Source organism: Populus trichocarpa, chromosome 11 (assembly GCF_000002775.5).
Source record: "Populus trichocarpa isolate Nisqually-1 chromosome 11, P.trichocarpa_v4.1, whole genome shotgun sequence".
Lineage (NCBI taxonomy): Eukaryota > Viridiplantae > Streptophyta > Magnoliopsida > Malpighiales > Salicaceae > Populus > Populus trichocarpa.
Genome location: NC_037295.2, coordinates 14,594,770 through 14,608,938, shown reverse-complemented (window position 1 = coordinate 14,608,938; position 14,169 = coordinate 14,594,770). Strand labels below are relative to the sequence as shown.

At 34.0% G+C, this 14,169-nt stretch overlaps 1 protein-coding gene across 1 annotated transcript; it reads right to left on the bottom strand.

The window, feature by feature from the left end:
• Positions 1–7,681: 7,681 nt before the first annotated feature.
• Positions 7,682–10,590, bottom strand: LOC7460802 (protein CUP-SHAPED COTYLEDON 2). The gene is made up of 3 exons (XM_002316844.4): positions 9,796–10,590; positions 9,431–9,714; positions 7,682–8,564 (listed from the first exon to the last, which is right to left on the bottom strand). Exons 1-3 carry the CDS (start codon positions 9,974–9,976, stop codon positions 7,953–7,955), a joined length of 1,077 nt encoding a protein of 358 aa, XP_002316880.2. The 5' UTR covers positions 9,977–10,590; the 3' UTR covers positions 7,682–7,952.
• Positions 10,591–14,169: the final 3,579 nt, after the last annotated feature.

Sequence of the window (14,169 nt, the reverse complement as noted above, 5' to 3'; positions counted from 1 at the left end):
GGAAGTGAATCCCTGCGCTTTCCTTAAGAAGGTGAGCTCATTTTCTGAAAAAAAAAAAGGAAGTGAATACCTAGCTGTCGCTGATACTAAAAAGTAACAAATATTTTCACAAACACCCATGCATGAACAAAGAAAAGAAACAAAGCAAATATCTTCATTATATAACAAAGATATGAATTCTTGACCGATCATAATCATGTATAATTGCATATTAAAAAAATGATAAGACATATATAAATCAGCTCCTATAAATTTAAGCTCAGATTACAAAAATCACATCAAGATATAGTTATTTTCTTCGACAAAGAAGTTATTTACCATTGCAATCTCTGCAATCTGATTTTAGCCCTCATTGCTCCTTTTGGAAAGTTGTTCATCGCATGGAATGCAATAAACACAGAAATGATCAGTCAAGGCAAGGCAATGAAATTGACTAGTGTGAACTTATGAATATTTGTCACAAGATATTGCAAGAAAGCAAATTTCATCACAATTGGCACATCAAACTCATCAGCATTATGGCAAATATGCAAGGGAGTTTGAGAAGACTTACCTCAATGCCTTCACTTTGTTTTCCTTGGGCACACACACGTACTAAAGTAATCATAGTGATTAATATGTTAGGAATTAGCAAACCACACAAATCACATCATGAAGAATTACATCAACGCCTTCACTTTTTCTTCTTTCGCGACTTTGTTGAGTGCTGAAACAAAACGTGCATGTTACTAATACAATTACTATATTTATATTATTATTATTATTATTATTATTATCTCTACCGTCATTGTCATTGTCATTATCATTATCATTATCATTATTATTACTACCACCACCACCACCACCACCACCATTATCATTATTATTATTACTATTATAAATATTATTATCACAATTATCATCATCATCACCACTGTCATTATCATAATAAATTATTATTATTACCACTATCATTAACATTATAATCACTATTTGTAGTATTATTAATAATATTGTCAGTATAAAAGGAATAAGGACAAAATAAAAAGTTCAAAGAATGAGGACTGAAATTGAAAAATAACAAACAAAGAGGACAATTGTATACTTTAGCTGTTAGGAGAGAGAAAATAAAGAAAAAACAAAAACAATGGATCACTAGTGGTAATTCAAACACTATAAGCCTACACGCGCCACACTATGTAGAATAGGACATGGCTGCACATCCAGAAAGACAATGGATGACTAGATTTGACCACCGGGTGGTGTCACAAGCACCACCTGAATAACGCGGACGCCACTCACTTGTTTGGACGTATGAAACACGCGCTAATAGCTTTTTGATAAAAAAAAATTAAAAACAAAACGAGAAAATACCAAAACACTCCATAGCCCTTTTAATCACACAAAAATACCCATGTGAAAATACCAAAATACCCCTAAAGGCAAAGTTTTTTTTTTCTAAGGTTAAAAACATTCTTTTGTTGTTCATGGAAAGTGAAAAAACCTGAAACACGCTTGTTCAGCATCTCAATATTTTTTTGATCTTGGGGCAAAGAAATATTTTTGTTGTGACAAAACTTGTGAAAAATCAAGAAAACCCTTGGTTAATAATTCTAAATTTTATTAATTCTAGAAGTAAAAGAATTTTTTTACTATGTTAAAAAATTTGAAAAGATATATACATTCTCAAACAATTTTTTAATAATCACTTAGCCAAAGAAAAAGATAAAAAAAAAAAAACCTTAGCTCAAATGCTTACATGTAGAGCTATAATGAAACCCACGTCTTAGCTTTTCTTTCAATATGCAATGCACCATTCTTTAGTTTTTTTTGTAGACACGTTCTGCTTTTTGTTTGCAAAGCACTGCAATTTATTTATTTCAAATAAATAAACAAACAAATACCTAATTTCTATAAATAAACAACTCCATAAATAATTAGCTATAAAAATAATAAAATACTAGTAACGTAACTGGTGATGACGGAAGGGAAAACGATCATGGAACTCCTTGGCTGCGGCGTCGTTTTTGGAAGCCTGGATTATGTATTAAAATGAAGCTGAGAAAAAAGTTTGGTTGGTGAGGACACAGTATCCTAGCTTCGCTACCCACCTTGATAGTGAGCAAAATCAGAGGCACACGTGGCTATTTCATTTGCTTCGTGTCGGGTTGAGAATCCCATGACCCGGTTTTTCTATTAAACCTACCCTATAATTTAAATCAAGGAATAAACTACAAAAATACCTTTCACGAATGTTAGCTTGATCACAATATGGTCCCTTTATCAATTTAGAGAATCAATTTCACTCTTAATACTACTAAATATTTTAAGAAAAACCTTGACCAAGTCTCAAATTATAAATCTGAAAATGTAAATTTATTTTCTAAATTTATAAATAAATAAATAAAACAATGATAATGTGTGGAATGATAGCCAAATATAGAGGTTATAAATTGTTATTAAATAATCACTATTGATAGCATGATAGGACACCTTGACATCTTCTCATTGTGATTTTAATTTTAGTCATGGGATTCGAGTCTTATTCTTTTCCTTCTAGTTTTTTAAGTTTAATTATAGACTTTCACAACTTTGATTCTAATTTTTAATATCAAATATAAAATAGTCCTTAAAATTAAATCCAATAAGAGGAAATTATATTTATCACCCTATTATTTGGTTTATTGTTATTTACACTCTACCCTCGTAATTTAAAAAATTATACCTTAATCCCAGATTAATATAAATTTTCAAATTGGATAAAATATTCATCTTATCCTTATATAAAATTACCAGTATCAAACTGTAAATTATTTAAGAAGATGTAGAATATTACTCAAATATCAAACTAAAGGGATAAAGTATAATTTTTCAAACTACGAAAACAAAGTATAACTCACACCAAATTATAAAATATTAAATGTAATTTTCTTAAAACTTTATGATATATAAAGAGTAATTAATGGTATCATATTATTTACTTTTTAAGATCTACTTTGAAGAAAGAGATAGACACAAGTGCAAGAGAGAATAAAACTCATGATTTACGAAAAAAAAATGAATATCTCCACCTAATATTTCTATCTCTCTTATTTATATCTATCTATTTTTGCAAAATAAATGCTAAAACATAACTATCATGATTACCGTAAATATTTTTTGGTGTTTTACTACTAACTGTATTTATATTTTTTTTTCAAAATAAATACTAAAAAATAACTAATAAGATATATGATTAGTGTAAAATTTCTGCTTATGCAATCGTGTCCGGTTAATATATACCATCACCATAGCCTCATTACCTTCTTTTCGCTTGGGCTTAGATGCTCAACAAGCTGGCCCATAGAACAGAAGTGAATGAAATTACCAGCAAAGCCTATAATTTGCTTTTTCTTGGATCACACCGCACCCTCCGTTTCAGGTAGTAAACTGAACCGCCGAAGCTGTCCATTTGTCAGCATATTATCATAAATCATGATGCCATCCCATCTGATTCTTCCCTACGACTTCACTGCAAAAGCAAATAATGAAACTCACAAAAAAATAAAAAAAATCAAATAAAATCTGCAGTGGTGCAGTGTATATTTCCAATGCTTGAATATAAGACAACCTATACTTTCAAACTCATAATTCCCTTCTTCTTATGCTGATCCCAGCTTTTTTGTTCTTCTGGCATTTTGATGCTTGGATGTTTCTGCCTTAACCCTTCTTTCACAGCCAAATTATCTCTCCATCAGAAACTGGCATAGCCCAAATACATTATGCGTCCAAAATCTGCACCAGTTGAGGTGCGTAGCGTGCTATGCCATTTCCATGCACAAATTGTACCCGACTCCACAGGTCCCTACAGAGCCGAAAATGCTATGCTGCTGATTGCGTTGCCCATCATGCACAGATCACTAGCCTTATTTCAACTTTAAGGTTAAAAATATGCTGACCATGCTCATCATCACAAGTCACAAGCCATTCATCATTGAGCGTTTTTGATGCAGTTACTTGGTCCCAAACAATTGTGAACAAATTTGACTCTGTGTGGCTTTCACAGCTAGCTAGCATCTGTAACTTTGTGTGACATTGCAACTATAGCTGTCTTCAAACACAATCACTTGTGTCCTCTTTTGGTTTATCCAATCTGTAGCTGAGACAAAGTATGTGATCATAACTAGCCCATGGAACATTTGGAGAACAAATTGGAAGTGGTCGAGAGCATCTCTATCCTCGCCATGTGTTTTTTTTTTTAACGAAATAGTCACATGTTTTCTACTGCAAAAATTATAAGGTTTAAAGAGTGAATATTATACTTGGAGTCATAGGTTGATAAATATCCATTGGAAATGATTTTATATGTTTTTGGTGGATTAATTTGAAGTAATAGAAAAATTAAAGAATTAAAAAAAAATGATTATCTGGCAAGTTTAGGCATTCAAAATCTAGTATTCCAATGAGTGTTATAGTTGTAATTCAGTACCTAATATAATATTCTGTGAGTTTTTTTATTTGATAGGTTATTTTTTTAAATTAAAGCTGTGTATTAAAAGTTATGATCATTGAAAGTAGATTAAATATGTAATTTCTGGATTTATAATAAGAACTTAAATCTTTCAAGCCCACTCTTGATTAATTTGAGAGTGTGTGATTCACCTCAAATTTCTTATGGCCCTAAAGTTTATTATTTATGTTTAATATGTTACTAAAGAGTTTTAATGTGTTTTAATATATATATTTTAAAATTTTTATGAATTTATAAAAAATTATTTGTAATTATTTTAGTTATTATTTGTAATTAATAACTAAAGCTTGTTTTGAATAGTGAACAACTTTTATAATTTGATTTTAAACCTTTCGATATACGAATTAATTTATTTACTTAATAAATAGTTTCTCAGTTAATAATTTTTTATAGCTCCTTTCTAATCATGCTTATAATACTTCTTTACTTTAAATTAAAGCATTTTTATCCTTTTATGATTATATTTTATAATGTTATTATTTTTAGATCATAATTGCCATTTGTTTTATATAATTATTTTTGGGTATTTAATTATAATTAAAAATAGATATTTTATAAGTAAAACAAAAGGTTGTCATAACACAATTCTAGTGTTGGGTGATTTAAGTTAATGATATATTTAAGTTTAGATTAAATTAGGAATTAAAAATAATCTCATGTATTATATACTAGTAATCATATGATTTATGGTGAATGTTAACGTAGGTAGTAGGAATGCTTGGTTGTCTCTAAGGCTACGTTTTGATTTGTAAGTAATTGTTTATTTTTTTGTTTAATTATTTTGAGTTAAAAAATATATATATTTATGTACTAAATGAATTTTTCTTATTAAAATACTTATTGTTTTGTAAAATTAGGTGAATCAAGCATGATAAATAATTTATAAATAATATTAAGTGTTTTATGAAAGTATTTTTATGATTGCAAAAGTATTTGAATATGTTTTGTTTTTGTGAATTCATTTGTGGATTTTAGTTTATATAGACATGTTTATTTAGAATTTAATATCTAGTTATATAGGAAAATATGACCCATTTATACATTGATATCTGTAAAAATATTTGCTTAGAATTTTATGCCTAGTCATAATGGAAAATATAACCCATTATTAATGTGGTTAGAATAATTATACGCTTTGGACCCCAGCTTTTGGAGATTATTTATTGACACCTATAAACATGTTTATTTAGAATTTTTTATTAAAAAATTACTCATGAATATATCCTATGGGTCGAGAACGTGCGTATTTTCCATCACAGGATCACGGTGTTAAAAAATGCTGTCAAGTGAATCATGTTCATGACATCACTCTTCAACTCAACAATAATCCTTAAACTAATAAGGACTATTAAAGAGGTCTCTAATAACAGGAGGTACCCAAGTGGTTCATAGCGGTAAAAACTGTCATGAATCCCTGAGTAAATTTCTTCCAGCTTTTGCACTTCTTCAAACTCTCTTACCAGCTTCCTAACAACTTCTCTGCAGCATAAACACAACCTCATTTAGTTTACAAACATCACCCATGCACTCTCGGAGAGTCCCACGACTTTCAAATAGGACTTGTTTTGCTGGTTTCCAGCCCCGACATGCTCATTCTCCAGCAAAGAATAGTCATCTCATCTGTAACATAGAAGCTTGTCTATCTTTGCGGATTTAGAACCAGGTCAGCAATATAAAAAACTCGTGGATTTTTCTTGAAACAAAAGAAAATCTTTTGTAAAAGACACTAACATCTTGACCTTGCATCCAGGGATCCATGAATTGGAGACACGCTGATTTAGTTAGATCCCTCGAGAACAAGAAAACCTTTGGATATATATATGCTACTGTTGTTATATGAAAAATCGAGTAAAAATGATATCGTAGTGACTGTTGGAATATTGCCAATTATGTGACTGCCATTGTCAAAGAAGATGGCTGCCATGTGAGAGTCAAAGAGGGCTGCTGGTGCAGCATTTGCAGCCCCTTGACATTGTCAAAGAAGGAGGCTACAATGGTGGGTTGTTGGTGGCAGCCAACAACCATTGTCTAATGTCAAAGTTTGGTAAGTTTGGCAACCACCATTGTTGACAAAGGAGCAAGAGGAGCTGTCATTGAAGCCTATAAATAGACACCAAGAGTGCAGCACAAAATGAGAGAGAGAGAGTCCTGTAGTAGAGCTACAAAAGAGAGAAGAAGAGAGAAAGAAAGAGAAGGGCTGCCACCAGCAGCCCTGCTGCCTTATGCAGCTGCTGCCTTATGTAGCAATGAGAGATGGGAGTTGAGTGGATGTGATCCTCCTCCGTGTGTTGTATTCTTTCTCTATCTCTAATAATATCGATCTCTCCCGTGGATGTAGGCGATTTGCCGAACCACGTTAAATATTGTGTCAGTGTGCTTAGCCTCCTTTGAACAATGATCATGAACACCACCGTTTCGCAGGGGGAGCAGAAATCCCCAACAATTAGTATCAGAGCCACCACTAGTGGTTTCTCTCACCAACAGTGACAGATTAAAGTTTATATCAGAACAATTTCATTTTGCTGCTTCTTTCCTCTTTCCTTCTGAGTTTTGGAACACAGTACAGCAAATACAAACGAAGGCATGCTGCACCATTAACTTGTTAGCTAGACGAAGTACCAAATTCTCACCCTGCAGTTGGATAGCTTGGCCCCTTTACCTACTCTTATGTAAGTTTTATGCTGACAGAACAGAAACAATGTCACAGGTGCATTAAACCTGTCCCTTCTACAAGTAGGGTTATGGCATCAGTATTCTCAAAGTCCCTTCATAGACCAGAACCCATGTGTGAAAGGTGAACTCCAATGTACCAACACCCCCACTACTCAACTACCAATTTAATGCCCTTTCCCCTCGTATTCATTGCAAGAAAATAACAGAGTAACCTGGTGTTATCTAGTTATGGTTTTTCTTCTTTGATCATCAGGCATCCCTTTACATAGAAAACATACCATGGTTTTCCAGTTAATCACATTACCTACCCCATAAGTTACTATGATCCTCTATATCAGTATATCACATATCGAAATGCAAGGCTTCGACTTCATCAAGAATTACTGCAAGCGAACACTTACCTGACTGATCCAACACAACGATGAAAAATTAATAGAACAAAGCCGCTAGCCGTAGTTGATACAGAAAGAAACAGTAGAAAACTTTCGTAGAGAACATAACATTATAGATACCGGGCCATTACAAAGTCATTTTAATTCCATTATATTCCAAATTAAAAGCATAGATAGTCATCATACATTAACTGGAAAATCCTAGTGATACTGAATACCTGATACGTAACAACAAGATAGATAGATACACATATCCTGCCCTAATATCAGTCCAGTTGGCACAATCAGAAACCCGAATAATACAGAAATCTGAATAGTACCAGAGAATCATTGAAGAACAAAGATGGAAGATAATTTAATAGTTAACATACAAGGGGTGCACATATGCCTTTTCAAACTCAATATGTCCACATGCAGTCAAGCTCGGTAGGACCCATTGCCACCCTTCCACCAGCTCCAATACCAGCACCGGTACCATCAAACCTTCCCTCTTCAGGGTTCACCATCCAATTCATTGCAGCACCACCGCCATGAAAAGGTGGTACTGGCGCGGCAGAGGGTGGGGAGGAAAAAAAGAATGGCAGCTGAAGATTTTCCTGAAGAGACCTCAAACTTGGGAAACCATTGGCACCGGTGTTTCTTGGGAATCTTGAGAATGAATCTGTCATTGGAGGTGGAGGCAGTGGAGCAAGATCAAAGTTATTACTGTTATGCTTGGCAGCGGCAGAAGCAGCAGCTGCGATGGTGGAGAAACAGGACACGTGCTCGTGTTGAGTGTGGCTGTCATAAGAGCAGCTGTCACGGTCATTGAGAGTAGTGGTGGATGCAGCAGTGGTAAGAGTAGTGGTAGCATCAAGGAGGGGAGGGAGGGAGACTGAAGATGGGGAGCTAGCTTCTGTGTAGAGATTGATAGTGGTGTTGAAGCGGTTTTTCTTGGGGGCGCTTCCGCTTCCGCCGCTCGCAGCTCCACTGCAGCTCTTCTGAAAGACTCGAGAGATTACCCACTCGTCCTGACAAGGATTAAAGTTTGAAAATGTAAAATGCCATCATTGCATGTAGTTGAAATAGTGCAAAACATCATACAAATATAGATATGATCACTTTGCAAGAGGTCTCAAAATGAAAGCACTTGGATCACGTTATTTGTTAGCCCAAAGACAATTATCATGACTACAAGGGAATATGCCAACACTTTTCTCCACATAATATCAGATGCCTATGATTTTCCTTGAGGTAAACAAGAATATATGATGATTGTTCAAATTTGAAGTTCAAAACAAGATCACCTAGTCAAGCGTGTGGGAAATGTAAACCTAAGCAAGCATGCAAGTCGTATACAAACTATGCAACTAAATGACTGAATAGTAATCAGTAGCCTCTGGAATAATGACAAGAATAATGATGCCGAAATGCTGTGATCTGTCTAAATCCCAATAAAGATGAATATTGAGTACTTTCTGCTAGATGATACCCTAGGCAAAATAATGGCATTCCTTTTCAGCCCCTTAAATGAAAATAGCTACAGATCATTCATTTATTGTGGAGACCATAACTACCATGAAATTATTTGCTAGAGTAATGCTTGAATAATTTGCTTTTCCAAAAGAATCTTGGAGCAAGTAGAAGCAGTACGTCCTCCATGATATTCAATGATATAATCAAACTTGTCGCTAAAGCAACTACAAAACCTAAACTCTTTCTTCGATGCACTACCGCAACCCTAATCATGAAATATGGCACCTAAGACTGAGGTCACTAGCTAGTAGTACTCGTATAATAACTGCCAGAAACATGTATTAAACCCTAGAAAACAGGCTTATCTTACATGGCTTGAAGAGAAAATAAGGTAACACAAAACACAAGTGCTCGTTTATACCTTAGAGCACCTAGAGAGGTAATGGTAAGCAAATTTGCCTTCAAGGCGATACTCATGCATAACCCAGTTACTTTTCTCTCCTTTAGGAGCCCTCCCTCTGTAGAACACCAATGTCTTCTTCATTCCCACAAGTGCACCAGTCTTTGAGCTATAAATCTCCCTATCTTTCCCCGTAGCCTTCCAATAACCAGCTTCAGTGGCTCTATTAGTTCTCAGCCCAGTTGGGTACTTTCTATCTCTCAAGTTAAAGAAGTACCACTCTTTCTCTCCCATTTTAGCTTTCCCTGCCATCACAAGGAAACCAAAAGTTAGCAGCTTTTTGTGTAAAATTGAAAGAATTAGAGAAGATAATGCATCTTAATTACCTGGAAGTTCCCATGGCTCACACTTGTTGAGGTCAACTTCAGCGATGGCCCTACCGGTGAAGTTGCTGTCCAGAACCTTCTTTAGGAGATAGTAGGTGATAAGCTCTTCATCAGTTGGGTGAAACCTAAATCCAGGAGGCAAATGGGCATCACCACTATCAAAGTGGTGGTAGCTCTCCATTGAAAAACAAAAACAGAAGTCAACAAATTGACAAACAGAAGTCGAGCCAAAGCTCAAGAGAAAACCCAAGAAAGACAGAAATTGCAGAGGTTCCAAGCTTTTTCAAGAATCTATCAAAACCCACATCGTAAAACGTCTAAACAATGCAAGGCCGTGTTAGTTACTACAAGGGATGTACACGAATTGTTACTTAGTTGTCTAATTTATGAGACTATGGCTATAAGACCTGAGAGAGCGAGTGGAAACGTGTGTGGGTTTATAAGGGGTGGTCTCGTGGGGGATGTGATGAATGGAGGGGGCAGGGTGAAAAGGCGAAATAATAGTGTGAGAGAAAGTATGATCTAGCTGGCCTTGGAAAATCTCTCTGTGTTTTCTCTGCTCTGTCCTCTTCTGTCTCTCTCTCCTACTGTCTATAGGAGCTATGGATATGATAAGGACCATAGGAGAGAGGGGGAGGGTGATGTATGTGTCTGAGGAGTGGGCTGTGGGGTTCTGTTTTAGAGTATGCGTGCGTGCGTGAGAAGTGTGCAGGTATTCTCTGTCAGTGAAGAAAATGAAGGGAGGGAACAGAAAGTAGTTTTTATGAGAGAAGTCCTATTGAAAAAAACAAATACATTCACAATTTTTTAAAAAAAAAGAAAAAAGAGAGAGAGAAGATTTTCACCATGAATCGATAAAGCTGTTTCATATCTCCTCTGTCAGCGTAGTACATAGATTAAATTATCAATCTTGACAGAGACATTGTAACACACGCCATCGCTCTTTCTCCTCCAATCTCTTCTATCGTCTTTCGTTCTCACTTTTCTCTTCTTTTGTTTAGTTTTTGTTCTTTATGGGATTCACTGGTAAAATGTTTATCATCTGATTTTTGGGATTTTTCTTTTCTGTTGTTTTTGATTTATGGTGATCTTATCGAGCTCCAGATGAAAAGGATTCCCATGTAATTGGCTCGCTCTGTCTGCACTGCAAAGTTGCAAAAAAACCACACCTCTAATGATGTGGATTTTCTGCCCTCACAGTTTTAGCTTTTTGCTAGTTACACATGCACCATTACATTTTTATGCTAATAAGGTACGATCACAGCTTCGACACATAGGACAAAAAGATTTCCCCAGGAGTAGTAGCTAAAAGCAAGGTGGCAAAATAGCTTTTTCCACTCTTAACCTCCCCCTCCCCCTCCCCCTCCCCCTCGTTCTATCTAGGCCTTTCTAGCCTTCTGCAGCTATTAAACTGTTGGCTTCAGGTGATGTAATATTTCTTAGTGTTTTGTTTTTTACAAATTGAGAACTCCGGAAATGTTGTGGCCGCGGAAATTTGAGTGTCCATTTGAGGCTATTTTGGGATATTAACTTTGGAAGAACTAAAAAAAAAAAAAAAATGTTTTGGTGAAACATCGTAGCATCATGCATTTTTCACGTTTGGTATTCCTGAAATGCGATATTTAATTGTTATTGTATTTTTAAAATTGTAATTAATATGCTGTTCTAGAATTGCGATAGTAAAGGTGGTCGTAATTAAAAAATATAAGATTTTAAATTATAATATCAATTAAATTTTAATAACTATTTTAACAGTCATCTCGTGAAAATACAGTAGCAAAATTCCCCAGTATTCAGCATATTTTGAAGGGTTATTATGAGATTTATTGTTGAATTACATAATGACTCCAATTTCAGTTGTTATTTAAGTTGTTCTTCAAAATATATTTGGATAGCCTGCTACATATCTAGCTCATTTTGATAAAACAACAGCAAATATGTTGAATTATTATTAAATACTCTACTAGCACACCCCCTAGCATTGCAAATACATTAGCTTAATTGTATTTTTAAAGTTATAATTAGACAATACAAATGCATATAATTACAAGAAAACATCGCATTATTTGTATCCTAATAGGAGCTAAAGTGTAATCTTCATGCCCATAGTCTAAGAACCTGGGGTCGACCTATATGGAGATACTCCCAAAATCATAGCCGTTATTAAATAAAAATGAGTTATTTTTCATGTTAACAACAAACGGTTAACATATAAATAGTTATTTTAATTTTTTTTATTCATACTTGTAGAAGTAGCAAACATTCCCAACCTGTTTAGCTATATTCATGCATGTAAGACATTGATGTATGTACAAGCATATCAAGACAGCAGATCCCCAGCTATATGTGAGAATCACATCAAAATCCTCTAGAAGCGTTAGATAAATCAAAGACACATATCTTTTTGTGAGGTCTATGAATAATAAATTATCAAACAGATGCAATATATATGCCCTGACATACCTACATAACATATTCAAATGATCAAATTAATTAACATATTCAAGTCATAATTTAATGCATACCTCAGTAAGAGCTCCTCGTCACCATCACTTGGTGATGTGGTAAATGTCTCTTTAATCAATTTATGATGTATACTACCCCTTTCAATTCAGTAGAAAAGAATGTTAATCCAAATACATGCTCGTATAACGTAACAAAATTACACATCCTAGTAGATGTGATTGTTCGTCCATTAATAGAAAGTCCAAGCAAAACTGTAACATCCTGTTGTTTCAGTGTCATTTCCCCGTGCCTGAGGTGGAATCTATGAGTCTCACGTCTCCATCGCTCAATTAGTATATAGATCAAGCTATGGTTGAGCTTGATGTGCTCCAGATAACTGATGTTTAAAAAACTAGCCCGAAACACTTTAAGTTAAACCCTTTCATATAATTTCATTTGCTTATGTGTCCGAAAATAAATTGTAACTTCATCCTGCATAATAATTTAAAATATAAGTACATAAGTACATAAATATCTTTAATGTTAAGTAATGAAATTATTAATTAAAGTTAAATACACTTAAAATCCCGACAACAATATCATTCGATTAATGTCTACACTGCAACCATATGACAAAAATGTTAGTGGGCTTGAGAGGCATGCATTGTGACTCAAACTGTCAATAAACATAGTCATGTACTCTAGGAATGTCAACCTCATAATGTGTTTACCCGCCATAAGAAGAAGATTTGCCACCTCGCGTGCTCGACATCATATGTAATAGTACTTGTGTTTAATATGAATTTCGATTAGTTTAATATGCTTTTAAAAAATATCATAATATATTTTAAAAAATAATTGTATTGTTCAATATAAGTTGTTGAATAAGACATGTTTTTCTATTATTGCATATACCTCATCTATAATGTGCATAAACCTCGTTTGCATCCATTTGGTTGTGCAAACAAGCGGACATTTGTCGACTATGTCTAGGTTTCCATCTAGATGAGTCTGCTTCAACCCATAGTCTATTATAATCACTCCATTCTAACTTATCTAGTAATGGACAAAATGACATGCCATATGCTGATTTGTAGCTGCAAATCATGTATTAATCATCGCTAAACTATATAAAGTATAAGTGATTCTCAACACAACATGCAAGAATGTGGAACATGGATGGTGAAATGTTTGTCATTTACCACTCGTGTAAGTTTTATCATTCAATCTAATTGTCTATTTGATTTCTTTTACAACACCTGGTTTAATTGGGATGTTGACCTGAAAAACCTATTGTTCGGAGTTGAACAACATTACAATATGATCTCTTGATCTATCTCTGCTTATTGTCAATTCAACTTGAATTATTGGAGGCCAAATTATCTCACATTGAATAAAATCATTTGCTTCACGTTTCATTTTCTCCTAATAACTATTATATTTGTAAAATGTCAATTGCACTAGAGTATAAAAATGCATTGCACAAGCACTTTTTTGAGAACATGATTAAATGATTTTGAAATATTGGTTGTCATATTATCATACTGATGACTATCATCATACAAACTGCCTTCTTTTCTTTTGGTTCTTGCTCAAGCCTTTCTTGATAAGCTGGGTCCAACTTACATATTCTTTCATACTATAAATCAGATTTACGTCTTCACTATTCATAACACATCCTTATCAATTTTTTTTATAGATAGGTCTTTGAATGTATTATTGAAGTTGCTAATAAAATATCGGGTACAACACTAATGGTATCCAATAGGTTCACGTTAAATTTCTTTTACATCATTCCTAATGCATGCATGTCTATATGATATTATACATATATTTGTTCTATCACTAGTATAAAAAACCATCTCTAATTGGAATTATTTTCGTCATCAACAATTACAAAAGCCAAAAGGAATATCTATTATTTCAATT

Bases quoted from the DNA above. Each gene is read 5' to 3' on its own strand.
- LOC7460802 (XM_002316844.4), bottom strand. From the start codon at position 9,976: ATGGAGAGCTACCACCACTTTGATAGTGGTGATGCCCATTTGCCTCCT. The intron at 9,715-9,795 runs GTAATTAAGATG...TTGTGATGGCAG, and splicing joins TGAGCCATGGGAACTTCCAG to GGAAAGCTAAAATGGGAGAG. The intron at 8,565-9,430 runs GTATAAACGAGC...AATCCTTGTCAG, and splicing joins ACCTCTCTAGGTGCTCTAAG to GACGAGTGGGTAATCTCTCG.